Source organism: Aspergillus stella-maris (genome assembly GCF_047715825.1).
Source record: "Aspergillus stella-maris strain CBS 113639 unplaced genomic scaffold BDV14scaffold_2, whole genome shotgun sequence".
In the NCBI taxonomy this organism is placed as follows: Eukaryota; Fungi; Ascomycota; class Eurotiomycetes; order Eurotiales; family Aspergillaceae; genus Aspergillus; species Aspergillus stella-maris.
This window is the reverse complement of record NW_027396796.1, coordinates 1,016,445-1,042,524: the sequence shown is the minus strand read 5'-3', so window position 1 is coordinate 1,042,524 and position 26,080 is coordinate 1,016,445. Positions and strand designations below refer to the sequence as shown.

Here is a 26,080-nt window from a genome sequence, read left to right as displayed (position 1 = left end):
CAGCCTCCTATGTCATCGGGGGCAGCCTTGAAGCCCCTGTTCAAGAGGGATTCCCTGTCGACTGCGATAGAAGAATAGCCGTCTTGAATCCTGTACAGCTGGCCCAGCGCGGTAGTTCCTTAACAATGTCGGCTCTTGTCTCGATTGGCTTGAGCAGTCTCCTAGAGAAATTCATAGCAAGCCAACTCACAACGCCGGTTCATCGAGTTCTCCCATTTGGCGCAATCGAGAGACCCCTGTTCGGTGCATTGTCCATCGGAGGCGAACTTAGCGCACTGTCATCATGGCTCATGGATCTTTGTACCACGTCTCAGGGATGCCTGCTGAGCAGCCAGTCGGTCTCCGGTTTGATGACTGGGTACGCAGTTAGGCGACCCATGTCGTCAATTGTGGGCATCTTTAAATGAAGAATATCAGCCCGGCAACGTCACGATGGGCCATCGACTGAGGTCTGAATGGGGCCAAAAGTGCTTCAGCTGAGTCCATGACTGGGGATGTCGATGATGAGTAGGGCTTTCGACCGCTCACGACCGAATGAAATAGTAGAAAGCAAGCCGAGTGTATCCAGTTACTGTTCTAGATATGTTAGCTGCTGCAGAGAGAAGAGAAACAAGTAGCGTGCGCACCTTCCAGTCGGAGATGGGGTCATGTGACCAAGGCAGTGCAAGCTGAAGCCAAGACGATCTTCAGCTCACCACCTCCATCCTTCCCCATCATCAACTGCATATTCCTGCAGATGATATTAATCGCTCTTCTTGGTGATAAACAATTTCTGTCCAGCATTGAAATGCTGGAATACATCATGGCCCTCCAATGGTCGGTCGGGTACCAGCTGAAGCATCGTCGGCGGAGGCCTTGTTGGGTCTTGGAGTCGGTGTTGATCACGTGTACCATGCCTATACAATATAGTTAGTTGTCGGACTGATTCGGAAGCAGGTTCTGATGGTGATCATCGTTTGATTTGGCCCCATGCTTCATAGCTGCCATTCCCTGGGCTACAGAAACGTGTGGCTTGCTGTGAGCTACTAGATCAAAGCTTCCATGGGCGTTGCACACATCATGGTGATCCAAGAGCCCAGGGAACTATTCCGGACCCAAATTGTTGAAGAAAATCTAACCCAACTTATTCGAATCCGGCATTTCTGTCGGAGGTTAACCGAAGAATCTGGCCTATAGCAAGCTACGGCCACCCAAAGCCCCCGCCGAGCATTGGAGACCGCCAATGAGCCTCGCTGTCCAGGGGGTTCCTCTAGAAGCCGTATTTCGTACTCTAATTCACGGATGTCCAACCCCAGCGCGATCATCGCGAGGCTGAGCAATAACGCACACAAGCTATTGATGCCCTTGACTTGGACCCTTTTATCCTTGTCGCTTGCCTTGAAGACATAGCCCTGTCCAGGGGCATATACTGGTCATGTCCGAGGAGATCTCTATCGGTACCTTCGCCGTATCACGACCCTGCTGTTCAGTCACGCCCAGACAGTCAGAATGCCATTTCCAGCACGACGAAGGAATTTCACCACCCGATCCTTGAAAGGATGTCGAACTTGTCGGTGAAATTGCTCCGAGCTCCAGAGTTGTCTTGTCTTGAATTTTCTAACAGTCGATCCGCAGCGCCCGCCATAAGAAATGCGATGAGGCGCCCGGTGCATGCAACAACTGCGTCTCTACGGGCCGCCAATGCGACGGCTATGACCTGTCTCGACTGCCTGTACGAAAGTATGCTCTGACGGAGCTTCCGCAGGTTGCGTCCCGGTTGGGATGGTTAACGACAGCAGACGAGATGCGCTCCTTCTCATACTTCGCGCAATGCTCGATACCCAGCCTGTCAACGTTCTTCGACTCGCCGCTCTGGCACAAGATGTTCCTACGAATGAGCCACGTGGACCACGCTGTCTACCATGCTGCCAGTATGCTGGGCGCCATCCACGAAGACTCCAGCCAAAACAATATGCGGTTGTCTGGTGAGAACTTGCGGGTGCCTCGCCATCGGTTTGCCCTTGAGCAAGCCTCCCGCGCATTTTCGATATTACATCAACGTCAGGCTTCGCGTGATCCCCAGCTACGGGAAGTCGTGCTTCTTTGCTGTCTTCTATTTGTCGTATGCGACTTGCTCCTTTGTCAGTATGACAGTGCATTAAAGCATCTGCATGGTGGCCTCAAGGTATTAAGAGAAGCACGTGAGGAGCAACAACGGAAACTCAAAGAGAACCGATCCACGACACCTCTAGACCGCGCATTAGTCGAGACTTTTCAGCGACTCGACATTGAATTCTCACATTTCGGGCAAGGGAAACCATATTTATTTACCCGTGAAGATTCGGACGAGGAAGCGCCTGACCAAAACGCCCCCTTGCAAACTGTCCAGGACATGTACTACAATATTCTCCCCGGTCTTCAAATGGGCGTCCCTTTCCTAGCAAAATGTTGGCCACTTTCTGAATCCGAGCTGGAGGCTAACTGGGATAATCTCCATCGTGAGCAGCAAGGAATCTTATCCTTTTACTACAAGCTCAAACCACGAATAATCTCGTTCTATCACCGCTTTTACCCGCAGCTTCCCTACAAGGAACAGCGAATGGTCGATCTCCTCCTGTTTCAATGCCTAGGTCAGACCGTTGCTGTCAAAGTCTGCCTTCTTGACGGTCCTGTGCCGGCCGAGTTGGTGCCTGAATACGCGGAAGTCATGGCTACTTATGAATCGATGATAGTGCGATTCCCGGAGCGTCCAACAATAACTATGGATTACGGCGTCATTCCGACTCTATACATTGTCGCGTCCAGTTGTCCTGATTACTCAATCCGCTTGCAGGCTATCAATGCCATGCTGTCGTGGCCGCATTGCGAGGCGCTTGTCAATTCTGAAATATCAGCCTCGCTTGCACTTGAGAGACTGAGAGTTGATTTGCAAGGAGAGGGCCTAGACCAACTGTTTTCATCTGTGGACCCAACGGCCTACAAGGAATTGCGTCGTTTCCTTTCAGAGACGGTGAAGCTACAGCCGGTCGAGAACTGGTCAACAACGCGAAATTTCAAGAGTCTCCAACAATAACTCGGGCATGTCCCTCAAAATGGGCCATCATATGGTTTCGTTAATCGTGACTATATGCGTTTCACCTTCAGCAGATCCCCTTTCTCACTATCCGACCTTTACATCACACCCCAGCCTCGAACAAGGCCATCGGGATACTCTCCGATGTCCCCTTATGGACCTTTACGTTCACAAACCCTGACTTTTCAATAAGCTCCACCCACTGCTGTTCCGTCCGCTCCAACGACCCGAGTGTTTCCATCATGTGAAAGTCCAGCATCGCCGCCAACGGCGGCACATTAGGGCCCTCAGGGACCATATGCTCGTATATCAGAAGAACCGAATCGGGCGCCATAGCATCTCGGATATGTTTCAGTGCAGTCAAGGCTTGCTTGTCGGGGAAGTCGTGCAGAACCGTGCGTATGTAATACGTCTTGGCACCGATAACAGGCTGAGAGGTGAAAATGTCGTGCGGGGTTGCGCTTGCATCATCTGGAAGCGGCTCCTTGATGGTGGATACAACGTGCGGCAGGTCTTGCAGGACAAGGCGGCCGGGGAGTGCAGATGAGGGAAACGCCCTGCGGAGGGCAATGAGTTCGTGCCCAACGCCACCGCCAACGTCTACGAAAAGGACGCGGTCCTTTTCAGGCTCCAAGTCCTCGGGGCTCAATGCCAATCTCTCAGCCACCGGGTATATCTCGAACCAGTTCGCGCCGCGGTGCTGCTGGGTGAACCCCATGAATGTATTGAAGGCCTCTTGGATCTCTGGGTTTCTTTGTAGCCAGTCGAAGTAGTGGTCCGTTATGTTGAACGCGATCTGGAACGGTGAGTCGAAAGCATCCGAAGCGTTGCGGTATCCGTTCTTCGCGAAGTATTCAGGGATCTTGACGGAGGCTTGACTGCAGACGTGGCTATGGAACGGCCGAATTCAGCATCGCCCAGCAAGCCGAGCTGTGGATTGGTGAGGGGAAGGAAACATACAAGTGCTTGATCATCGCAGTGAACACGGACTCCTTTGTGAAAAGCAGCGCCATCGGCAGAGCCTTGTACGTTTCCGGCGCAGTCTGCTTGAAGTAGCCATGCGCACAGAGGAAACGCATAATACGTTCTAAACACACCCAAATCAGCATACATGCCACTACCAAGATAATGACCTCGATGGGAGATAAACCCACTCAAAAACGCCTCATCCCCCTTCGTCTTCTCCAAGAGCTCAGCAATCGTCACCTCACCCTCAGGCCCAGCCTCAACAAAGACATCAAAGATACCCGCACCAATCGCAGTCCGAATCATGACCATCGGGTAATGCGAGAAGCAAAGCCTCTGCATCGAGAGAACAGGGAACTCAAGTGCATTCTGCAACTGGCCGATTGCAGAGAGGAGTTCGGTGCGCTCACCATCTTGGATTTTGTCTGGGGGTGGGAGGGACGCGAGGGTTTCTTTCAATGTGGCTGTGAGGGAAGAAAAAGAGGTTGGGTCTGCCATTGTCGCAATGGTGCTTCTGATCGTTCAATGGTGTTTCTACAAAATGGGTGGAGATGAGCGGGGGGATGAATGTGTCGAGACTCGAGGGAAAAGTCGTAAGATGCGGCTGGGCCGGCGGCTCTTTAAGTATGTTTTATCTATCAGCCTCGTGCCCAGACCTTACCGTGTGCTCGTCGCAGCTTGCATTAGATAGTGAAAGGCGGTTGGTTGAGGTCCAAGACCCCTATCTAATATAGTTCACTAGATACCTACCTACCTACCAATACCACATGTGGACTCGCTCGGTGGAACCATCGGCGGTACAAAAGTGCCTATGCTATCGATTATCAACGTGGCTTCCAGCCGCAAGATTCCAGTATTAATGGCTGCTGGTGATTTGAGGATTCAAGAATACCCCTCTCGTTATGACGTCTGGCTGGATCTCGGCCTCGTCGAGAACAAGCGGGCCCCAATCGAGTCGATGGGCAGATTAATAGCTCTACCCTACGCTTTGTTCTTTAATCCTAGTGGTATCGTGGTTGAACGTTATTGGTGCAATGGTGACAATTACTTTCTTTAGCGTGGGAGCTGAGGTCTGGGCATGGCAGTTAACGGACCTTTGGAACGGCATCAGACTAACCGACTCCTGCGGAGACCTTCGGGATCGCGCTCCTGGTCTCCGCAGGGGTCGGTTATCTAGATAACAATGTAAACATTTCAGCGAACGCGAGCCCTAACAAGCAACGGCCCCTCAAGGTCGCTTATCCCAACACTGACCAAGCTCGGTAGTGTCCCTCGATATACCCCCAAATCCGCATCACTTCTCTCCTCTTCATCGGCCAATTCGAACGTGAACTCCCTTAGTAGCGTGCTGAATAGCTTGTAGATGTTTGTCGTAGCTACCGTCTTGCCAATGCACTGACGCCCGCCAAGGCCGAAGTGCATCAGGAGACGGGCTTTGGCGTTAACGCTGGGGTCATCCCATCGGTTTGGGTTAAAGGTGTTGTGGTCGGAGCCCCAGACGGAGGGGTTGTGGTGAAAGGCGTGGTTGCAGACTGCAAGTGAGGTCTGTGAACGTTATTGGACTAGTTAGAGAGAGCAAGGCTTCTAGACTCAGGGCAATGGAAGACACTCACTCCTTGCGAAAAGTGATTTCCCTCAATAGTAATTCCGGCTGGGTCCGTGACTCTCCGCGGTAAGGGCATCGTGAAAACGGGGGTTATGCGGAAATTCTCGCGGACACAGTTTCGGAGGAATGGAAGGGATGATTCGGCGGTTGTAACGGAATACGCTGGCTGGTTCTGCTCGAGCGCCGGTAGACTTGTGTCGATTTCTTCGACACATGCTTTCATAAACACGGGGTTGTGGAGGAGGTGATAGAAGAGGAGTGTTGAGGTGGCGCTCGTTGTGTGTGTTCCTGCGATGCTAAGAGGTTGTCAGCATGTAAATCAGTGATGGAGGGCGAGGCAAACATACATAAAGCCGAACGCCTCCGTCTCCAAGTCAATGTGGGTAAGCTTCTCGCCGGTCTCCGGGTGCTGAGCCTTGATTAGATTAGTCAGAATATCCTTCCTGTCATGCGAACTAGAAGCTGCAGCGCCCTTGAGATCGCTTAGTCGGCGCTGAACACATGTAGAAGCGAGATCCGCGCATGCTTTTCGACCCGCGAAGAGCTTTCGGAGGCCGACACTCGGTACGTACGGAAGCCACTTCTTCAGTGTCTTTGTCATAGATGGCCATGCTCCCGTCACGGCGGCTAGGAGGCTGTGTTCAATCACAGGTGGTACGAGAGTCTCATCATCAGCCTCCTGCACCCCAAAGGACTGGCTAAATGCAAGCTCTCCAATCACGTCGATCATATAGTAATGAAGTAGCTTCTTGAGGTTGAATGGTTTGTCGGTGGCACAGTAGTCTCGAATGCGGTTCTTCAAGATGTGGATGTTCAGGTCCATGTACTTTTCCATCTCTTTGACATAGCTCAGAGAAAAGCCGTGGGACATGTGGCGTCGTCTGGTAGAATGCAGCTATGAAGCATTTTAGTGAAGACTAATCAGCTATGTAGGTGACTTACTGCTTCATCTCGCATGCCAAAAACATTCGGATGCACAGCTCCGTATGCGTCGTAGAACTCTGTTTTTGGCATCGACTTTGCGCTTTTCTGGTAGATGATGGGTATAGCACTCTCGTGAGTAATGCTCAGCTTGTCGGGCCCGTAGCGAACAACAGGGCCGTATTTCTCGTGGAGGTCTGTCAAACAATATGGTTGTTTGAGAGTGTAGAATTGATGGGCCTGCCAAAGGTCTGTGAGGCTCGCGAGGAAAGGGCCCGGGTATCTGGCAAGGGGATGGAGGTAACGCTGGTACCCAATGTATACCAAAGCAACTGCCGCAGCAACCACAACCCCGACAATCAAAGGCCTTTCTGTCAGTGAATCGACGATAATTGATAACATTTTTGCTCAGAGCTTCTTCTTGCTTGACTAACATCAGCCATTGCGGTAGTGCCAGGTCTCGGCAGATATTTATGTCGAATACATTCCGAAGATGCAGACTTTGAGGCTACTGTACTGGGTTAAAGTCACCCCGCACGACTGACGTTGGTCTCTCGAATGCATGCAAAGTTGCAGACGCCCACGTGATGTACAGACAAGACAGGACAGGACTCAAGTATACCCTCGGATCGAACGGGAAGCCCTCCGCCGATTGGTCGACGCACAACCCTACAGTGTGGGGAAGCATCAAAGGATGGGATTCATGGTGGGGAAAAGACATGGATCCATAAAGCGTCAAGACAAGGACCCTCGCTCACAGGAAAACATGAACCGAGTGGTCAGGATGCGCAGAACAGAGGTTGCTTGTGCCGAGTGCCGGCGCCGGAAGCTCAAGGTATGCTCGGCTTGCTTTCTTACTCAGTGTCGATCGCCTAAGCTCACCCCTGGCAGTGCGAAGGGACACGGCCAAGTTGCTCCCGGTGTGAAAGCTTCCACCTAGAATGTTACTATGCACCACCTCCGCGGCGCATCAGTCGCCTGGCGAGACGGGGGCAGTGAGTTCCATCTCCGAATTTAGAGATGGAGCCCGCTTTGACAGTTTCTAGGGACCGTGATGACTTGTTGAAGAGGATAGAGCTCCTCGAAGAGAAGTTGCGAGGTGTCGCTGAACAAACCCCAGTGTCAGATGCTAATGAGCCTCCTCTGGCTGTGCTCAGCAGCAGGCAGGAAGACGGGACCGGATCTGGCCAGCGGACCGCTGTTGACGAGGAAGTGCCCGTGGACATACTCTCCACAAACGCCTTGACGGAAGCATCAGATAGTGAAGTAGGGTACTTTGGTGAGTTATACCCTCCTCGTACAAGCTTGTCTAAGTGATGCTCCAGGGCCAAGCTCCAACTATGCCATGTTTCGTCTCGTATCAAAGGTGTTTGCCGACACCGTAATGATGTACGCGCCGGCCGGGGGGGCAGTGCAGAGTTTGAGTCCATGCCATCATTGTGCCGAGCGCCAGGAAGCATCGAGAGCAGGTGCGTCGAGCGAGGAAAGAGCGACTCCAACGCCCATCGACATGTTCACCCTGCCGCCGAAGGGGGAAGGCACGGATCTGCTCGAGCGGTTCTTCTCGACCATCGACCCTGTCCTTCCTTACATCAACAAGCCAGAGCTAATCGGTGAGTATCATAAGTCAAATGACCAGCGTCCGCCGAGGTTCCGAAGAGTGTTTCTTGCATTGCTAAACATCGTCTGGGCACATGCGTCCGCCTCGATCGACACCTCACTGGGAGAAGTTTTCTATGGAAGGTCTGTCGCATTGTTGGACTTCAGGACCCTGGAGCGTCCGGGTTATGAGCTAGGTTTGCGTTCACACAAGATAACGCTGGGCTATGCTAAAAGGTAACATAGTTCAAACGTTGCTTCTCATGGTGGAGTACAAACAAAATCATCAGCGCTCCATTTCCAGTTATACGACCCATGCTCTGTGCGTAAAGGCTGCGTTCCACGTCGGGCTTCACTCAAAGATTGGTATGGCCGGTCACAGGTCAGAGGGCAAGGACCTCCGCTCTCGTCTCTGGGATGGGGTTGTCCACAATGACAGGGAAGCATCACGGCTATCCCGCGATATTAAAGAGCTGACAGTGGCCGCAGGATTATGGGTTTGACTCAAGGTCGGCCGTTCATGATACCGGGTTCTCTTCGTGCAGCCAACACCAGGATTTCTGGCGAGGCGAGTTCAAGCATTAGGGACCTTTATATGGCTCATCTTGTGTACTGTGGTTCCGTTTAAATTTCTTTCTTGTTGGAGGAGGTGCTCATTATCTGCAGGTCATCCCATAGTATCATTGACCAGACCATAGAAACACTGTACGGCGGGAACTTGGATTTGAGCGAGACCCTCAAGCTCCAAACATTGTTCTCTCGATGGACGGATCTCAGTTGGCACATCGGAGACTGGTCAGACAATTTGGCCACGATCGGAGGACTCGTGTCGTTGTCTGAATTCTCTGCGGGTTCAGAGCTGAGGGACGTTCGCCTTGCTGTGCGGGTGCTCTTGTCAATCCAATACTATCGAATGCGTCTGCTCGTCAACTTCCCTCTGGTGTCTCGGTTCCTCTTAGCAAGGAAAGAGGCTTCGAACGAGCTCGCTAACCATAGCCGTCTGATGCAAGAATTGCCCCGGATCGTTCATGATGACTGGGGTGCTGCACGCGAGCTTTGCGGTATGATATCTGCGCTCGGCCAACCTAACGAGTCGTTCACCAGCACATATCCTGCGTGGTACACTTGCAACTACACGAGTACGGAAACCCTTACATTAAGTGGCTTTGTGCTCACATATTTCCAGTGTTGACTGTCGCGTTGCATTATTTTGCGATTCTCCTCGTTACCAAACGTGTCCCTGGAGTTCTTGACGTCGCCTCGGTCAAGCTGGTTCGCGAGGAGATGGGTGAGGCGCTTTGTGCCATGGAGTGGTTTGGGAAGTCTAGCCTGATCACCCAGAAAGCCGGCTGTTGCATTGAGCGACTTTTGAACGTGCTTAACACGCTCGGTACGTGCCCAGCGACTCGACTCGGTATCATAGGCTGATTGTTCGTCAGAAAGCCAGCCCAGAATGACCCTATCGGCTTCGATGGACATCTGGGATACAGATTTCATCTTGCAAAATTTAGAGCAGCACTCGAATAAATTCCTTGCCACCTTCTGCCAGGACGAGTTCGACCAACAGGAGCCATCATTTCTCGACCTATACTCTTGCATTCCATTGTGCGAATAGCATCGAAAGCTTGTAAGTAGGTGTGACATACCAGACTGGTCGTCTATTTCCGCGAATCGGCTGGCTGCTACCCGGGATGAGCTCGTCCAATCGGCTTGCGGACTGCCGAGCTTTGGTGGCCTTGAAAGAGGCCTCTAGTATCCGGTCATCTCAAAGCTACCCTCCAGTGCGGGGGACCCGTGTCAAAATCTGGGGAAGATGGGAATGTGGGTCTTCTGTGGTCATCCCCACGATGCTTCTTGTGGTATAAATACGCCTTGGTCTGTCCCATATCCATTGCGTCAAATGGTGGTGGTGTTCTCGAACAGTGACCATCATGGAGAAACCTCATGCTCAACACGTCGAAGCAGACGCGCGATTCGGTTCGACGGACTCCGGTGGAGAGGAGGGTTTGTCAAGGCAGCATCAGGAGTATCTGCTCAAGCGCCACGGCACATTGCAACTCAACCCCATTCCGTCAATGGATGATGCCGACCCATACAATTGGCCAACTTGGAAGGTAGCGTGCCTATCCAGTTTGTCGGAGAACATGGTACTGACGTTGGTGTGCAATGTAGAAACTCGTCAACCTAGCCCTGGTAGCCTTCCATGCTATGATGGCAACGTTCACTGCGGCGGCAATCCAGTGTGCGTTTGTGGAAATCGCTGAAGATCTGAAGGTCAGCGTACATCGAGCTAGCTATCTCACTTCTCTGGTCATTGCTGTCCTCGGTGGTGCCCCTTTATTCTGGAAGCCTTTTGCAGAGAGATACGGTCGGCGTCCCATATTTCTAACTTCGTTGGTCTGTAGTCTCGTCGGAAATATTGGTTGTGCGAGAAGTCCCTCTTATGCAACGATGGGGCTCTGCCGTGCTATAACAGGCTTTTTCATCTGTCCGGCTGCTGCAATTGGAAGCGGGGTCGTGCGAGAGATTTTCTTCACGCGAGACTGTGGGAGATATGTAGGCATTTGGGCATTGATGGTCACGCTCGGTGTCCCGTCGGCGCCCTTTATCTTTGGGTTCGTGGTGACGAGGGTGGGATACCGTTGGATTTATTGGACGTTGGCGATGGTATAACCTCCAATCATCTGTCTCGGTGTTATATTTGTGTGGGCTGATATCGTCCAGGTCAACGGTATCCAGCTTGTCTTATACTTCTTCCTCGGTCGGGAAACGCTCTATGCGCCCTCCACTCGCGCAGGCGAGCAGTCAGCCAAGGGTCGGCGATTTGGGATACGGCGTCTCGATCAGACACCTTTGAGATCCAAGGACTTCTTCGGGCCACTTCTCCTAGTCAGAAAGCCATGCGTCCTAATCCCTGCGGTTGCATACTCCATTATCTTCCTCCTTGCAGGTATCCTCATATCCATCGAGATCCCGCAAGTCTTTCCTAAGAAGTTCGGTTTGGACGCACAGCAGGTCGGCCTGCAGAACCTCGCTATTATCATTGGCTCTGGTCTTGGTGAGCATCTGGGCGGTCACCTCTCCGATCAGTGGATGTGGCGTCGCGAGAAGCGATTCGGTCGAGCTCCAGCCCTCGAGTATAGGCTGTGGCTGGGCTATATCGGTATCGGCCTGGCCATCTGCGGTACGGTGGTGTTTCTGGTTCAGACCGAGAACGCTTCGGGGCAGTGGAATGTCACGCCGCTGGTCGGTGCTGCGATTGCGGCCGCTGGGAATCAGATTGTCACGACCGTCAACATCACCTATGCAGTACAGTGTTATTCCAAGGACGCGGCGGGGGTAGGTGTATTCATTACCTTTGTCCGGCAGACTTGGGGATTCATAGGGCCATTCTGGTAAGCGACCCAGTGCCGAAGTGTCGTGCTTCTCTGGTCGCCGTGTACTAATTCGATCACCGTGTAGGTTCCCCGAGATGCTGGACAATGTCGGCTTCTATGGGAGCTGTGGCATCATTGTTGCTCTGCTGGTTTGCGGGTCCGTAATACCCATGATGGTCCTGCAGTGGCAGGGTCATAGATGGAGGTAGCATTCGGCGTTAGGCTGATGGTTTCATGGTTTTTGGATCTCTCAGATCTGAGGTTCTTTCAGGATCAGTCGTCCAATTTGGCGAGGTTAGTGAATATCTTATTTTGTGAATCATCGAAGATCGATGTTGGTGTCGTTGCAGTGCCGACATCATTGGCGTTCTTGGACGCGTCGCGATAGTTCCGAAAACCCATGTCATCATCGAAGTATTGCGGCAATGGGCTGAACGGTTTTGCAGAGTAGTCGAATGGCGTCGCGTTGTTACTCATCCATGCTGATAGGTAATTGCTAGTAGATGGACTGTGTGTTCTAGTAGAGATATTACTTTGGCTTCCTGATGCATATTGTCCGCATATACCCCCGCCGCAGTGGCTTGAGTACCCCGCCACACTCAGTACTGAGCTCCAGCGCTAAGCCTGGTAACCATACAATGTAATGCTATGTGTCTGCCTTTTGTCGGCTTGACGAGTATAAATTTGTCTCTCTGATGATCTGATCGTTTCTACGTAAGGCCCTTCCACCAGAACGACCCTCGGCACATCGCTAGGTGTTGTTCGCGGGTATCAGACCCCAATACTAGACCATCATGGCGGCGATGGTAACCGATGGATATCTGGTGTGTTTCCGCTTCTCTGTCTCCCTCCCTCCCTCCTTTTTCTCGTGGGGCAGTCTCATTTTACTGCGTCGCTACAGCTGACTCGCTGTATACCTGCAGCGAACCCTCTGGAACCCTCTGTCCCCTTCCGCCTCGTTCGACTTCGATATCAAGTGCGTGAAAAGACAGCCGATTACATATGTCTGGGCTGAGCCACGCGAGCGGAGACTGTACTGCCTCGGTTGTGAGAGTATCCTGTTTCAACCTGTCGAAAGGGGAAACGATCTGGGCTACCAGCGGGGATAGTGAGATGGATACCCTCCCTGGGAACGTCGGCGTTAATATTGTTTGGGGGAAGTCGATGGTCAAGACTGTATGAGTGATTGTGCTGGCCTTGGGCGGTATGTGGTTGTTGGCCTCCAAGAACTTCCCTTTCTTCCTGTGCTTGGATGGGCAAGGCTCCCAGCTGTGTGCATTGTGATATCTGCGACTTTCTAGTCCGTGGATATGTCCCATCTGGTCTCCCGCTGCATCCTAAGTGGCTCATCTAGCGTCATTCTCATCTTTATGGGCCTCGCAGCACTGTAGCAGTCGCATAGTAATATTCGTGACTGTTGACGTCCACCACGAAAAGGTGTGGGGGCGCGTCGATCTCGACTCTGAGATGGGTATTCGCGTCCACGCGGAATCGCTAGACTTCCTTCACGAATAGCTGGATTTATGCGGCCTTACATCTCTTCAGCGTTCGGTGTATCTGTGCCTAATCTGCTGTTATTTGAGTTGGTATGTTATTGTGTTCTTACCGACTTCCAGTGTCAGGCACTCAATCGCGTCTTCGATCTTGCTTAGCGTGAAGTCGCGTTGTTCTGCTTGATTGTGGTCTAGCGTCCTGAGGTCCCAGATTTGGCTGTCCTGTCGGTCAGGCTATGTGATGGTGTTGCTGTGGTTTCAATGCAGCTATGACAAGTGCAGTGTATGTCCAGCGAGTATCTTCGACCTCATAGGTAGCTCTGTACCGGCGACCTGCAGATGTGCCACTGGTCCCATTCAGGCTTCTTGGCGGCTGCATTAAATCGCCCAGGCTACGCTATCCCATTTATGGTATGTCTTGGCGCGGGTTCGAACCTGCCCCGAGCTCGACCCAACCGAGCTGTGTAGATGCTGCGAATATTGATGGGCTTTGTGCCTTCACAGCATGTCTATCTCGCTGGATTTGACGTTTTTGTAGGTCCTGTGTAGTACTGTAGGCAGCCTGGCTATGTTTTTACTCCGCGATACAGCACGTAATGATTCGATTCAATCGATCGGTATACTTAGCTTCAATATATATTCTGTCGACCAAATTTACATGGCAGCACTATAACATCTTCAGCAACAAATGCCATCACAACAACAACTAGAATCAAGACCCTATAAAGGTAAATTGCAATAATAAAGACACCAAACAAGCACAAATCCAGCTCACAGCGCCGAATTCCAAGTGGTTCATGAAAGATCAAGACTCGAAGATCTGAACGCAGCTGCTATAGTACGGCGGGCGAGCGGCCGATGTGACGACACCCAAGGCAGACAGAACAGCGCACAATGACCCACGACAAAAGAAGCTACTGAAAAGAAATTAAAAGACGAACAGAGTAGATACCACACAGCCATAACAATAAAAACCCACGATGCTACTATTTGTTGTAGAGATAGATCGAGACATGGGACACGCGGAAGAAAGGTTGAAACCACAGACGACAAAGTCGATACGCACGCATTGAACAGAACAAGGGCCGTCAGGAGAAGGATACAAGAGAGTACTACAGTACCTGATACACAGCTACAAGGACACAAAGCTGGATACTACGACCTCAGTAGCACATAGAAGTAGAGCAAAGGCCCGTTATGCGTGGAGATGAACATGAAACCTTAGGCCACAAAGCCGACGCGCACGCGTCAACCAAAACAAAGCATAGCGCGAAGAACAAGGGAATGCGTAAGGAAACTCGAAGATGGATCAGAAGTTACAGGAAGATTATGATTTTTTGATCATTTGTATTCATATGACCGCGCCTCATGCCGCACGATCGTTGGTATTTAGCCCATGGCGCCAGCCGGGAGCATGAAGGCTGTTATGATACAGAAAATCAAGACGAACACTAGGTGACCAGTAGTGAACGCATCGGAAAAAAAGTAAATAAAAAGTACGTTAAAAAACCCAGAGACCCATGACACTTGTGTGGAATAAAAGATCAAGAACACCCCAACGTCCCAGTCATACCGTGAAACCAACCCGAAAAGCAAACCGTCGCGTCACTGCTGCGGAAGGACAAGGGACGCGCCGACCGCGCAGGATGGTGCAAAGGAAAACAATGCAGAAAGAACTCGCTTAACCACCGAAACCGTAGAGGGTACCTGAGATGAAACATGTTAGAGGATGTTGGACAATGAAGATGAATGACAGGGTACTCACGGCCTTGACGCTTGAGAGCGTAGACAACGTCGAGAGAGGTGACGGTCTTGCGCTTGGCGTGCTCAGTGTAGGTGACGGCGTCACGGATGACACCCTCGAGGAAGGTCTTGAGGACACCACGGGTCTCCTCGTAGATCATGGCAGAGATACGCTTGACACCACCACGGCGAGCGAGACGGCGGATAGCGGGCTTGGTGATACCCTGGATGTTGTCACGCAAAATCTTGCGGTGACGCTTGGCGCCACCCTTGCCGAGACCCTTGCCACCTTTGCCGCCTGAAGAGAGAAGACGCGTTAGACGAGGCTCATTGATGAAGATATCCAGAAGGATGGGAAGCTACTCACGTCCAGACATGTTGATAGTTGTGTGAAAGAGGGATAAGGTTAAAGTTGTTGTGGAGATAAGTAAACGTCAAGTGGACGGCGAGAGATTGTTTGAGATAGTGAAGTCCGGATGGGCATCCATGGGACGGGAGATATTTGTATAGAAATCTGACGCGCGTGGGGAGAGAGCTGGAATCACTCGCTGATTAGAGAATCGGCCAATCAAAGCGCGTCGTTGGTTGATCTGCTGCACCGGCTAAGGAACGGGCGGTGAGTAACGTGACAGTGACGCAGCTGATACATGGGCGAGACTGATCTCAGTGCGAGGAGGCGTCAAGGGGAGGATCAACATTCAGTGAATCAAAAGTGAATTCTTCATGATCGATACAGCTACAGTAATTCGTCTGATTTTGCTACATTACGGTGTTGAGGCTGGGATCAGTATGTGATGGGGGACATACCAGATCAATGATCCCGAGTGCTGATTGGCTAAGGGCGGAAGTCTCGCTTAGCGTGGAACTGGGGGAGTGGCTGACCGCCCGGCTGACCCGCAGCCCTTTTGATTTTCCCAGCAAAACTGGTGCCGCGAAATCACGGCTTATGGTGTGCTGCTTTCCGAACGCTTTTTCTGATCAAAGGAAACGGCGCTAAGGCCACCCAAACTCGCAGGCAAACCACAGGATCACCACCCGCCCCTCGCTTACTACAAATACCTTCCCCCACCCGCCCCCTCCATCTCTCTTTCACTCATCTATCCTTTCCGTCGACACCTATCTTCAGCCATCGGATTCTCATCCACATCGACACTTTTCATCCAAAACTCCACTGAATCCATCAAACCACATCGTCTACAATGGCTAGAACCAAGCAGACTGCCCGTAAGTCCTCACCTCACTGTCCTTTCGTCGCTCAGTCGTGTTGCTGTCGCGTTTTACCTGGATAACATCGCGCTAACACCGTAACAGGTAAGTCCACTGGTGGCAAGGCTCCCCGTAAGCAGCTCGCTTCCAAGGCTGCCCGCAAGGCCGCTCCCTCCACCGGAGGTGTCAAGAAGCCTCACCGTTACAAGCCTGGTAAGTTCTCATAGACTGTCATCACCTCATCGTCCTGTACTCTAACAGTTCCATCAAGGTACCGTCGCTCTCCGTGAGATTCGTCGCTACCAGAAGTCCACTGAGCTGCTCATCCGCAAGCTCCCCTTCCAGCGTCTGGTCCGTGAAATCGCCCAGGACTTCAAGTCCGACCTCCGCTTCCAGTCCTCTGCCATCGGTGCCCTCCAGGAGTCCGTTGAGGCCTACCTCGTCTCCCTCTTCGAAGACACCAACCTTTGCGCCATCCACGCCAAGCGTGTCACCATCCAGTCCAAGGACATCCAGCTTGCCCGCCGCCTCCGTGGTGAGCGCTCTTAAGTTACTTCGTGATTGGTTTTATGGGAAGGCGATAATGGGGTTCATCTTTTCTTTTTTCATGACTGGCGATACATGACGGGTTTCTTTTTTCCAATATCAATGGGTTTGGCAATGGGTTTTGTTGTTTTTCTTGCTACGATAAATAGTAGGCTGCCCATCCAGCGGCTGGACGAATTCATCATAGGTGCATTCGAATACTATGTACATTAAGGATCTTTCAATCCTCGCATGGTGCCTGGTCGATGCCACGGGATGGCTAGACTGAATTCAGTATCTATGAGCAATCAAGCCAGTCGCGATCCTCATCATTCCAAGCAACAGTAGCCCTTGGCGCGTAGTTCGTGTTGTGATCGCGGTCGCAACTAATCGTGCCCGTCAGGTTACCCACATAGCGCGCCCACGCCTACGCGTAGCCCAGTCGCCAGTTACGTACCTTATCGAATTGACTATGTTCTGTTCTGGGTGGCATGCATGATAGACCATCCCAGCGTAATACAACTCTAGCTATTATTGAATATTGATGATTTGAACGAACGCGGGATATGACCCTCGTTACTCCGTAGATAAGGCGATCGCCACCAACTATACTGCGACCGTAGATGGTTCCCTAGTTAGTTCCCAGTAATCTGCCTGCCTGCTGCCCAGTATCAGAACCAAGTCCCGCGCCGTCAACATTGTACAAATGCCCTTGCTCTGGACTGTCCCCTCTCTTTGCCAGCTGCCTAGAATCTAGACACTACACTCTGCTGAACAACAGTATTAGTTCATTTCAGCAGGTCTAGCGACCGCATCTGCATGAACACCAACTGCTACAAGCCTACGTGCTTTGCTAAGCTTATTGTAGACAAAGTAGCTGGCAGAAAGCATAGGCGCTCAAACACTAGGCGCAAGGTCGCTGCGCGTATCCTGTGGGAAGGTTGATGGCGATGCCCGGGCACCAACGTGCGTTGTAGGCATCATACCGACTTTTGGCTTGTGTAGCTGGCGCCTTTCTTTTTGTCTGTCCAGCCTGATTCTTCCTATAATTGAGTAAGATAGTCTGTATCTGTAAGGAGCTCACGGGCTAGGTGAGTAGTCCATAGGCAATGTAGCCACGATATGTGATGTTGGTGTTTAAGACCTGGTCCTAAATACTTGACGCGACCGGGCATGTGGAAGTTTGAAAGACGCCTTGACGACCCCTGAGAATGCAACTGCAGAACATCTGATCTTAGACTAATGTGGCTTCATCTAGACGATACAATTGATGCCTAAATTTATTGCAGTTTATAGACCATAGAGATTAGACAGTAGGTTTAGTGGACCCTTTAAGATGAAGATATATATCTCCGGTGGGACATTATTTCGAGGCGGTCGCAAGACCGAGGGCAGCGCCCCTCTGCAGATTGCCAATGCCAACGGACTCATGGAGAGAAACACATCCTCCGAGGGACAATAACAACGTACTAACGACGTAAAGCTGACGAGTACAATCTACAGCCTACAAAGTTTATCACGACTCATGCCTAGCATCAGGGTAAGCCAAGCGATATCATCACCTGAACCTACTGTACAGAGATGAGAAGAGCCCGACCGGTCGCAATCTAGCCAACGCCACCAGCGCCCGCGAGTCGAGCAAAGTCGACAAATCAATAACGTCAGCGAAACTCACAACCTCGGTTATTCTCAATGTCTTTACATAAAATCTATGAGTCAGACTGAATATCTCGAGGAGATTCATAAAATTGTTCTAGATGTTCACAAGTCATAAACTTCAAGTGTGGTTCTCCTGTCTGGTGGGTCAGACAGTCGGGGATGCCGTGACACCGTCCGCTTGGGTTTGTTTCTTCTTTTTCCTTCAGCCTCGGTTAGGCCCACTATCGAGGCATAACTTTGGTGCTTGGTTCCTGGGCTAGGGGGGAAGAGGAATATGGCCGAAGACAAGCGAAAGCCGCTTACGTATCAGTCATACTGCTGGACAGGACCTTGGGAATTGTGTAGAGGGATAGGGGTTCAGTGTTCGATGACCGAGGTTCTGCCTTTGGTTGGGTCGAAGTGCGAGGTGACTGCGGTGATAACTGATAAGAGTAGTTGAACTGTTGGGCACAATTGATACTTGATAACGATAAGAACGTTGCAGCAGAGCAGTCATAAATGCTGATCATTGGATCAGACATGCATTATGCAGGTAGGAGGATTTCCGGCATATGAGAAACAGAGCTGGAGTAAGCCACGCGGTGCACCGTGTCCGTGACCGACTCCGAGAGAAGACCTGGAGATGCCGTGCCAGCCGAATGCGGGTTTCCCTGAACTCCGCGATGGCCGCACCGCAGCTGAATCCCATCGTTGTTATCCCCGATCCCTGCGGAGCAGAAAGTAAACTCCTAAATGCGATATGGCCGCTTATTGTTTGTATGGCTTTGACTTATGCTCCTCTGTTATGCAGATCGGATGACACAAGCAGAGTCTAACAAAGTCTTCATCTTATCAAAAGCACCCATGGAACCACACCAGAAGCATCGCGGACAAATCACCAGGCGTGTCAGTGGCGCCTCCTGGGTCCTCGTTTCCGGCAGCGCTCGGTCGAACCCGACTTTGCCAGAGTGAATAAGCCGGAAATGCTCTCCTTATGGGCGCAGACTCTGCATAGGGCCCGTTTAATGCTGGCCATCGGCTGTCTTGGCCGCGAGCCGACCAACTAGCGTGCTGGATCTTGCCCAGCGCTTGAGCACCGTTTGAGGTTGAGATCCGAGGCTAACTGCTCGAGTCAAGATTGTTTCTGGTTCCATAATTATGAAGTCAGAAGACTTTTTTTTGCGCCTCTGTACATAAGGCCCTGAGTGTCCGCTGTTAGTTCCTGGTGCCATGTGTTGAACCATTTACTCCGTCTTTTTGCGACCGCATACTACCAATCACGGCTATACAGAGCATACCATAGATCATACATTAACATAGTGCTCACTGCTATCGCATTCGCGCCTTCCCCTCCCAGAGCCACTGCGCCATCTGGGCAGCTCTCCCTCCTCCATCGCTGCTCGCTCTCGCCCCAGCGACACCATCGCCATGGCCAAAGAAGAGCAGAATGGGACCTCACCCATTGAGGCGCCCGCCCCCTCCAAGATTCCTTTCTTTCGCCTTGTTTTCGACCAGGGCGTCGTCACGCAAGAAGTTATCGATCACAAATATGCTGGATCCGGTACACAAGAAGACCCCTACGCCGTCGTCTGGATCCCCAACGATCCCCGCAACCCCATGGAGTTTTCGCCAACAATGAAATGGTTCCTGACTGGTATGGCCGCTATCGCGACTCTGGCTGTCGCATTGGTTTCTTCCGCCTACACTGGTGGTGTTGCGGAGATCGAAGCCGAGTTTGGTATCGGCAGTGAAGTTGCGACGCTCGGTGTCTCTCTTTTCGTCTTGGGTTTCGCCATTGGACCTCTGCTTTGGGCGCCGCTCAGTGAGATGTTTGGTCGCCAGATCGTCTATTTCTTCACATACATGGCTCTCACGGCCTTCAACTGTGGTTGCGCCGGTGCGAAGAACTCGTGGAGTCTTATCATTCTCCGCTTCTTCGCTGGTGCTTTCGGTTCCTCGCCTCTTACCAACGCCGGTGGTGTTATCGCCGATATGTTCGCTGCCAGACAGCGTGGTGTTGCCATGAGTTTGTTTGCTGCTGCTCCGTTTTTGGGTATGTTCTTTTTCCCTACTAGTTTGTGCGGTTGATACTAACGGTGTTGTTCCTTAGGTCCCGTCCTTGGCCCTATCATCGGTGGATTCCTCGGTATGAACGCTGGCTGGAAATGGGTTATGGGTTTCCTCGGTGCCTTTTCTGGCGCTCTTTGGATTCTCGGATCTCTCTTCATGCCCGAGACTTACGCGCCTGTGCTCCTCCGCCGCCGCGCCGAAAAGCTCAGCAAGATCACTGGAAAGGTATACCGCAGCAAGATGGACATTGACCAGGGCAGGAACACGCTTGGCGAGGCCTTCAAGACTGCCTTGTCTCGCCCTTGGATCCTGCTGTTCCGCGAGCCCATTGTGTTCCTGCTCTCTCTCTACATGGCCATTGTCTACGGAACTCTGTACATGCTTTTCGCCGCCTACCCCATTGTTTTCCAACAGGTCCGCGGCTGGAACCAGGGTGTCGGCGCCCTTCCTTTCCTCGGTATCATGGTCGGCATGCTGATCGCCGTTGCCTACAGTATCTGGGACAACAAGCGCTACATCAAGACCCAGGATGCGCACGATGGATTCGCTCCTCCTGAGGCTCGTCTTCCGCCTTGCATGGTCGCCTCCGTCGCTATTCCCATCGGTCTCTTCTGGTTCGCCTGGACCAACTATCCTTCCATCCAATTCATGGCTTGCATTGCTGCTGGTGTTCCCTTCGGTTTCGGCATGGTCCTTGTCTTCCTCAGCATCATGAGCTACCTGATCGATACATACACCATCTTCGCTGCCTCTGTGCTCGCCGCCAACTCCGTCCTCCGATCCATCTTCGGTGCCGTTTTCCCTCTGTTCACTAGCTACATGTACCAAGACCTTGGTATCCACTGGGCTTCGTCCATCCCCGCTTTCCTCGCTCTCGCCTGCGTGCCTTTCCCCTTCCTCTTCTACAAGTATGGTGAGCCGATCCGTCTCCGCTGCAAGTACGCCGCGCAGTCCGACGCCTTTATGCGCCGCATGATGGCTCAGTCTAAGCCTGAGGCTGCCGCCGAGACGGAAGCCGCTGAGGAGGAGGGCGGCGAGAAGTTCGACCGCACCGAAGCTCCTGCTCCGCACCTTGGGGATGATGAGGACGTGAGTTCGGAAGCTGACTCTGCTGTTGAAGAGCTCCCCTCAATGAGACAGATCCAGAGCAAGGCGTCCATGCGCTCTGTTGCGTCGCGCGCTTCGCACAAGAGTCTCTACGAGGGCAACCCGTACGACATCGACCGTGTCAACACGCGCGAGTCGTTCAAATAGACGACGTTGTCTATACACCCGCCTTACATACGCTATATGACTGGTACATAATTTTTAGTATTTCGCATTGCTTTGCACGTTTCTGATGTGTTGATGTGTGATGCGACTGATGGAAGCGCGAAAAGTGACTTGACTTGGATTGGATTGCATAGATATACCCTGTATGGTTTTTGTTGCTTGCATTATAGACGGGCGTTCTTTTACATAGTCGATAATATTGAATCTAATAATGAAAATATCAAATCCCCCAATATCAGTTTGTAGATAAAGTCCAGAGTCTCGAAGTAGCAATCGTCCTGTGCCCTCTGATTGGAAGTCATCTCCGATCCTCGGCTCTTGTTCTGGTACCCGGCGACTGTGCCGATTACCCTTCCCAATCTTAAGTCGCCATCGCGATTGTCAATTTCAACATGCTTTTTCTCCAACGATAGATCTTTCCTTTTCTTTTCTTTCCTAGCATAGTCACTCTCCACTCTTTCTTATACTAATACTCTAGTCGCTGCTCCTCGGACGCCGTTATCACCGCAGCTCGTGTCTATACATACATTTACGCCTTGTCATTCTTTCGCCGACCCGATACCGTTTATATTCAACATAGATTATCAACTTACAAATTATGAACTAGACGACAAACCCTCGAACGAGAAAATTCAGATCTTGACACTTCGCGACTCGAGCGCCGCACGGCAAACACAATGAGAACGACCTTCTTCCTCCGCCGACCGACTGTCGCGCCCTCGCCGTCTCCCCGATCCTCCGTCGCTCCCCCGCGCTTACGTCCGAGACGATGCGAGTCAACAGCACCACAACCACCGAAGCCTGACACCGGCTCTTCTTGCCCGCCGAAGGGCAAGTCAGATGCTCCGACGCCTTCACATCCATCCGTCCAGCCTCCAAAAACGCAGTCGCGACCACAGTCACAAGGACCGAGTCACCTGCCGCCCTTACCCAAAGCCGCACCGCCCTCTGTCCCCGCGCAACCCGGGCCACGGACTCTAGGACAGAGAATTCTGGCTGGGCCTGTTGGGCGCGCTGGAAGATCATACTCGCGGTTCCAGGAGAAAAGACCTTATACGACGCAGCTATGCAGCTCGGTGGTGATTTATCTGTGCGGAGATTTGAGCGCGCAGTTTTTCTTCCCGCCGGAGCAAGATAAGGAGAAGATTAGTAAAACTGTGGAAGATGGAAAAGGGAATAAGGTTGTTGTAGAAGAGGAAGTAGAAGAGAAAGGAGGGTTCGCAGCGACGTATGACCCTTATCGAACGTTGCGGCATCTAGTTGTTGGGATTGGGTCGAGTATTCCTTCTTATAACTGGCACGTCCCACCCAAGATACTCTTCTATGAGTGGTAACTAACAGGAGATAGGTTCATGTTCCTACACAACTCCTTCAACTTCGCCTCGAAACCCCTCTCCATCCTAACGAAAGTCGTCGTCCAGCAAGTCGTCTTTACCCCCGTCTTTAACACCTACTTCTTCTCTGTACACTCTCTTCTCTCGGGCGCCTCACTATACGAAACATATGAACGTCTCAAAGTCGCACTCCCACGGAGTATCGTGAACAGTGCGAAATTCTGGCCCGTCGTCACGGCATTCAGCTTCATGTATGTGCCGCCGCAGTTCAGAAACGTGTTTTCGGGATGCATCGCGGTCGGGTGGCAGACTTATCTGTCTTGGTTGAACCAGAGAGCTGCGAGAGCTGTTAGTCTTGAGCAAGAGGAAGCGAATGGGACGGAGCGGGCTTCGTCGCTGGTTGGGGGTGGGATGAGGGCTTAGTTTGATTAATTTTAAGAAGAGTGCTTCTCAGGGTTTTGGCGGGCTGGTTCTTGCATAGAGGGTTTGGATTGCTGGTATTTTGCGTTTGTTTATAGACTACTTATACCTGGATTGCATTGTAGATAGTGATAGAATCATACATAGAGTCCTTGGCTGTTGTGCCATGGTCATTGATAGAAGCACGAGCCGCGACAGAATACCCTCTGGAGAAGACTTTCATTTCTATGAACCAAAGAAAATGTTAGTAAGTGAGATCAGCATTTGAAATTTTTTTTTTTTGGGAATAACGCAGCGCGGTTGTGCCTGTTTTGTTGTATAAGGCTGAGTAGTTCGTAATGGCTCCGCGGTGATTCGCGATTCCCCGAGTACCACCGAGCTTGAGCTTCACCACTGGCAGCCTAACCGCGATACCTTCAACCTAGAACTCTAGTTAAACCTGTATCCTCGCTTTTTGTCGTAAAGACCTTAAAATCCCTCAAAATACCCCCCGCCATGTGAACTGCCTACAATCAAGCAGTAAGTCGCCCATCCACCTAAAGATGACGTTCCGCGATTCCACATCCTCAGGCTCCGAGTCGAGACCTTCGCCTTCCGCGGTCTCTGCTTTTGCATTAATCTAACAACTGCCACACAGGGATGTCATGTCCACCACCACAACAATTCGATGACAATAGCAGCGACTACGGATCAGACTTCAGTGTCGATGAAACCGACTTGCTGAATCAACTCCTCGCCGAAGTCGACGCGCCTGTGCCTGCGCCTGCACCTCCCGTGAGCGCGACATATCTGCCGCCGCCGCCTCAACACCTTCAAGCAGAGCATCATCTCAGCCCGACGCGAGAAGCCCGATTCCCTGCATTCGTCCGAATCCCCGCACCGCTCCCTGTTTCAGCACCAGTATCTCCCCTCGGCCCTGGAGCAACGGTAACAGACATCGAAGACCTAGGACAAGATGTACCGGATCGCACGCCGCGGGTTCTCGGGCGCGAGCGGAAGGCTCCTGTCTGGCAGGTGCAGAAGGCCGGAGGGGCTCTGTCAGACGCCGCAAATCATCAGATGGGCTGGGTCCCTGTCGGGGTCTTCGGCGGGGCCGCGGTTGGTATGTCTTCTTTCTTCCCCTCTTCCCCCTTCTCTACATTTGCTGTTGGCTGCTTCGGGTGAGGGAACGCTGACTCTGACGCCAGCGACTAGTAGAGCACCCTGATTCTACCGAAGGCCGAGAGCGCCAGCGAGAACGGGATATAGCGCGTGAGCAGGAAAGGATCAAAGCCGAGAGTGAAGGAGGCGATTCCAAGGAATGCGCTATAACTGATGAGCGCACGCCTGTTGAGCGGTTCAGACGACCGCCGAATAAGGCCTTTTCTGTTACAGATTTGGTTTCGCCTTCTTGGTGCGAGGTGCAGTATTGGTATACGCTTACGAAGCATGGACGGAAGAAGAGGACTGCCGCGATGAAGAAGGGGAGTACGATACATAAGACGCTGGAGGATGAGATTTATACGACTGTTCCTGTGGAAATCACGACGAAGGAGGATGCGCTTGCGCTCCGGATATGGAATATTATACAGGGGTTAAGGACGCTCAGGGAGTTTGGGATTACGCGGGAAATGGAGGTTTGGGGTCTTATTGATGGTGAGCTGGTGAATGGGATTATTGACCAGTTGTCATACGAGTGTCCGAATCCGAAGCTTGAAGCGTCGGCGGCATCGCATTATGCTGAAATTGCGGCGTCGAGGGCTGTCATGCCTGAGTACCAGATGTCGCTGACGGATTACCTGCTTTCTGCCGGTGGCGGGAAGAGGCTTGATGATTTTTCGACATACGAGGTGGAGGCTGAGGCTGTGGAGGACCCGGCCAGCAGCCAGTCTTCTGCTGAGTTGCAGCATATCCCGAGAATCTATATGACGGATATCAAGACGAAGGGAAGTAGTGGCACGCCGACGGTCAAGAGTTCGTCGTTTAGACCGACACTGCTCCAGTTGCAGCTTTACTATCATATGCTTAACCGCATGGTTTTGAGTGATGACGTTACGATTGACACCCTCGCGTCAAGATACGGCCTTGACGCTAAGAAGCCATTCACCGATGCGTTCATTGCTGAAGTTGGTTCCCTGAATGACCGCTTCTTCGACGCTCTCTCCTCGCTCGAGTTCGATCCAGATTACATCCCCACACCCGAAGACGCCCTCACGCAGGGCCACAACTCCTCAGGCACAAGCCACGACACATTCTCGCAATCCTCATCCTCCGCAGATGGAGAATCAAACGCACCACCCCCCGCAAGCCAAGACTCCACCTCCGTCCTCCTAGCCCATAGCAACCTCACGCGCCTATGGTCTCTCATGAAAGACCAAATCCGGCTAACCTTCCTCCCACAAACCCTTCAACATACATCCGTCGCGCCCTCCATCCCCTCCGAATTCCAACCGAACATGCTAGAAGCATATCCCACTATCCTTTCTCCGCTTTTAACAGCGAAATATATCTCCTCTGCTGCGACGGCAGATCTCACGCCTAAAGTTCTCGGATCTAGATCGTTCTTGTTTGATCCGACCTCGTTGGATAGTTATGTTGAAGACCAGATGAGTTGGTGGCGCGGGCAGAGGACGCCTAGGGGCGTGGAGGTTATGGAGGCTTGGAAGTGCCGTATTTGTGAGTTTAAGGATGAGTGTGAGTGGCGGCAGGAGAGGGAGTGGGATTATGCGAGGAGGAAGGGGTGGGAGCCGGTTTAATTTCACCTGCTGGTGGATTTTGAAGCATACCAGGTGCTCTTTTTGGGTTGATGGCGTTTGGCTTCATGGTTGCATCTCTATCTCATCTCATCTTATCTTTTGAGATATGCATTTTTGCGTTGG

General features: G+C 51.9%; 12 protein-coding genes across 12 annotated transcripts; 9 read left to right on the top strand and 3 right to left on the bottom strand.

Moving 5' to 3' along the window:
• Positions 1 to 125: 125 nt before the first annotated feature.
• On the top strand, positions 126 to 3,052 carry BDV14DRAFT_195277 (Zn(II)2Cys6 transcription factor; the record flags this gene model as incomplete). Its single annotated transcript, XM_073772138.1, has 2 exons — positions 126 to 358; positions 1,615 to 3,052. 2 exons carry the CDS (start codon positions 126 to 128, stop codon positions 3,050 to 3,052), a joined length of 1,671 nt encoding a protein of 556 aa, XP_073633557.1.
• Positions 3,053 to 3,103: 51 nt separating this feature from the next.
• BDV14DRAFT_45661 (S-adenosyl-L-methionine-dependent methyltransferase) lies at positions 3,104 to 4,672 on the bottom strand. The gene is made up of 3 exons (XM_073776812.1): positions 4,207 to 4,672; positions 4,013 to 4,139; positions 3,104 to 3,942 (listed from the first exon to the last, which is right to left on the bottom strand). The coding sequence occupies exons 1-3, from the start codon at positions 4,514 to 4,516 to the stop codon at positions 3,156 to 3,158; spliced, it is 1,224 nt and encodes a 407-aa protein (XP_073633556.1). The 5' UTR covers positions 4,517 to 4,672; the 3' UTR covers positions 3,104 to 3,155.
• Positions 4,673 to 5,114: 442 nt separating this feature from the next.
• On the bottom strand, positions 5,115 to 7,102 carry BDV14DRAFT_45746 (cytochrome P450). Its single transcript, XM_073776813.1, has 4 exons — positions 6,567 to 7,102; positions 5,972 to 6,519; positions 5,632 to 5,920; positions 5,115 to 5,563 (listed from the first exon to the last, which is right to left on the bottom strand). Exons 1-4 carry the CDS (start codon positions 6,945 to 6,947, stop codon positions 5,213 to 5,215), a joined length of 1,569 nt encoding a protein of 522 aa, XP_073633555.1. The 5' UTR covers positions 6,948 to 7,102; the 3' UTR covers positions 5,115 to 5,212.
• Positions 7,103 to 7,168: 66 nt separating this feature from the next.
• BDV14DRAFT_45656 (Zn(II)2Cys6 transcription factor domain-containing protein) lies at positions 7,169 to 7,594 on the top strand. Its single transcript, XM_073776811.1, has 2 exons — positions 7,169 to 7,380; positions 7,437 to 7,594. The coding sequence occupies exons 1-2, from the start codon at positions 7,240 to 7,242 to the stop codon at positions 7,542 to 7,544; spliced, it is 249 nt and encodes an 82-aa protein (XP_073633554.1). The 5' UTR covers positions 7,169 to 7,239; the 3' UTR covers positions 7,545 to 7,594.
• BDV14DRAFT_195274 (uncharacterized protein) lies at positions 7,566 to 9,759 on the top strand (the record flags this gene model as incomplete). Its single annotated transcript, XM_073772137.1, has 5 exons — positions 7,566 to 7,824; positions 7,871 to 8,158; positions 8,843 to 9,283; positions 9,331 to 9,534; positions 9,584 to 9,759. 5 exons carry the CDS (start codon positions 7,566 to 7,568, stop codon positions 9,757 to 9,759), a joined length of 1,368 nt encoding a protein of 455 aa, XP_073633553.1.
• A 316-nt stretch (positions 9,760 to 10,075) lies between these two features.
• Positions 10,076 to 11,970, top strand: BDV14DRAFT_208241 (major facilitator superfamily domain-containing protein; the record flags this gene model as incomplete). The annotated part of the gene is made up of 4 exons (XM_073775347.1): positions 10,076 to 10,258; positions 10,317 to 10,811; positions 10,869 to 11,539; positions 11,607 to 11,970. 4 exons carry the CDS (start codon positions 10,076 to 10,078, stop codon positions 11,728 to 11,730), a joined length of 1,473 nt encoding a protein of 490 aa, XP_073633552.1. The 3' UTR covers positions 11,731 to 11,970.
• A 214-nt stretch (positions 11,971 to 12,184) lies between these two features.
• Positions 12,185 to 12,798, top strand: BDV14DRAFT_163545 (uncharacterized protein). Its single transcript, XM_073767062.1, has 2 exons — positions 12,185 to 12,345; positions 12,445 to 12,798. Exons 1-2 carry the CDS (start codon positions 12,316 to 12,318, stop codon positions 12,628 to 12,630), a joined length of 216 nt encoding a protein of 71 aa, XP_073633551.1. The 5' UTR covers positions 12,185 to 12,315; the 3' UTR covers positions 12,631 to 12,798.
• A 1,897-nt stretch (positions 12,799 to 14,695) lies between these two features.
• Positions 14,696 to 15,134, bottom strand: BDV14DRAFT_186854 (histone H4; the record flags this gene model as incomplete). The annotated part of the gene is made up of 3 exons (XM_073770878.1): positions 14,696 to 14,721; positions 14,780 to 15,055; positions 15,125 to 15,134. The coding sequence occupies 3 exons, from the start codon at positions 15,132 to 15,134 to the stop codon at positions 14,696 to 14,698; spliced, it is 312 nt and encodes a 103-aa protein (XP_073633550.1).
• A 545-nt stretch (positions 15,135 to 15,679) lies between these two features.
• hhtA (histone H3) lies at positions 15,680 to 17,051 on the top strand. Its single transcript, XM_073767061.1, has 3 exons — positions 15,680 to 15,981; positions 16,069 to 16,176; positions 16,235 to 17,051. The coding sequence occupies exons 1-3, from the start codon at positions 15,957 to 15,959 to the stop codon at positions 16,510 to 16,512; spliced, it is 411 nt and encodes a 136-aa protein (XP_073633549.1). The 5' UTR covers positions 15,680 to 15,956; the 3' UTR covers positions 16,513 to 17,051.
• Positions 17,052 to 18,203: 1,152 nt separating this feature from the next.
• BDV14DRAFT_163541 (uncharacterized protein) lies at positions 18,204 to 19,312 on the top strand. Its single transcript, XM_073767060.1, has one exon. The coding sequence runs from the start codon at positions 18,699 to 18,701 to the stop codon at positions 18,960 to 18,962; it is 264 nt and encodes an 87-aa protein (XP_073633548.1). The 5' UTR covers positions 18,204 to 18,698; the 3' UTR covers positions 18,963 to 19,312.
• Positions 19,313 to 21,690, top strand: BDV14DRAFT_163540 (MFS transporter). Its single transcript, XM_073767059.1, has 2 exons — positions 19,313 to 20,179; positions 20,237 to 21,690. The coding sequence occupies exons 1-2, from the start codon at positions 19,555 to 19,557 to the stop codon at positions 21,448 to 21,450; spliced, it is 1,839 nt and encodes a 612-aa protein (XP_073633547.1). The 5' UTR covers positions 19,313 to 19,554; the 3' UTR covers positions 21,451 to 21,690.
• A 455-nt stretch (positions 21,691 to 22,145) lies between these two features.
• BDV14DRAFT_195269 (exonuclease V) lies at positions 22,146 to 25,957 on the top strand (the record flags this gene model as incomplete). The annotated part of the gene is made up of 4 exons (XM_073772136.1): positions 22,146 to 22,696; positions 22,817 to 23,208; positions 23,860 to 24,324; positions 24,417 to 25,957. The coding sequence occupies 4 exons, from the start codon at positions 22,146 to 22,148 to the stop codon at positions 25,955 to 25,957; spliced, it is 2,949 nt and encodes a 982-aa protein (XP_073633546.1).
• Positions 25,958 to 26,080: the final 123 nt, after the last annotated feature.

Coding starts and splice junctions, on each gene's coding strand:
- BDV14DRAFT_45661 (XM_073776812.1), bottom strand. CDS start 4,516: ATGGCAGACCCAACCTCTTTTTCTTCCCTCACAGCCACATTGAAAGAA. Junction 4,140..4,206: donor GGGGGATGAGGCGTTTTTGA/GTGGGTTTATCT, acceptor GGGTGTGTTTAG/AACGTATTATGCGTTTCCTC. Junction 3,943..4,012: donor ACTGCGATGATCAAGCACTT/GTATGTTTCCTT, acceptor GCCGTTCCATAG/CCACGTCTGCAGTCAAGCCT.
- hhtA (XM_073767061.1), top strand. CDS start 15,957: ATGGCTAGAACCAAGCAGACTGCCC. Junction 15,982..16,068: donor TAGAACCAAGCAGACTGCCC/GTAAGTCCTCAC, acceptor ACACCGTAACAG/GTAAGTCCACTGGTGGCAAG. Junction 16,177..16,234: donor GCCTCACCGTTACAAGCCTG/GTAAGTTCTCAT, acceptor AGTTCCATCAAG/GTACCGTCGCTCTCCGTGAG.
- BDV14DRAFT_163541 (XM_073767060.1), top strand. CDS start 18,699: ATGAGAAACAGAGCTGGAGTAAGCCACGCGGTGCACCGTGTCCGTGAC.
- BDV14DRAFT_45746 (XM_073776813.1), bottom strand. CDS start 6,947: ATGTTATCAATTATCGTCGATTCACTGACAGAAAGGCCTTTGATTGTC. Junction 5,921..5,971: donor ACGGAGGCGTTCGGCTTTAT/GTATGTTTGCCT, acceptor ACAACCTCTTAG/CATCGCAGGAACACACACAA. Junction 5,564..5,631: donor GAAATCACTTTTCGCAAGGA/GTGAGTGTCTTC, acceptor TAACGTTCACAG/ACCTCACTTGCAGTCTGCAA.
- BDV14DRAFT_163540 (XM_073767059.1), top strand. CDS start 19,555: ATGGCCAAAGAAGAGCAGAATGGGACCTCACCCATTGAGGCGCCCGCC. Junction 20,180..20,236: donor TGCTGCTGCTCCGTTTTTGG/GTATGTTCTTTT, acceptor GTTGTTCCTTAG/GTCCCGTCCTTGGCCCTATC.
- BDV14DRAFT_163545 (XM_073767062.1), top strand. CDS start 12,316: ATGGCGGCGATGGTAACCGATGGATATCTG. Junction 12,346..12,444: donor TGGTAACCGATGGATATCTG/GTGTGTTTCCGC, acceptor GTATACCTGCAG/CGAACCCTCTGGAACCCTCT.
- BDV14DRAFT_45656 (XM_073776811.1), top strand. CDS start 7,240: ATGGGATTCATGGTGGGGAAAAGACATGGATCCATAAAGCGTCAAGAC. Junction 7,381..7,436: donor GCCGGCGCCGGAAGCTCAAG/GTATGCTCGGCT, acceptor CACCCCTGGCAG/TGCGAAGGGACACGGCCAAG.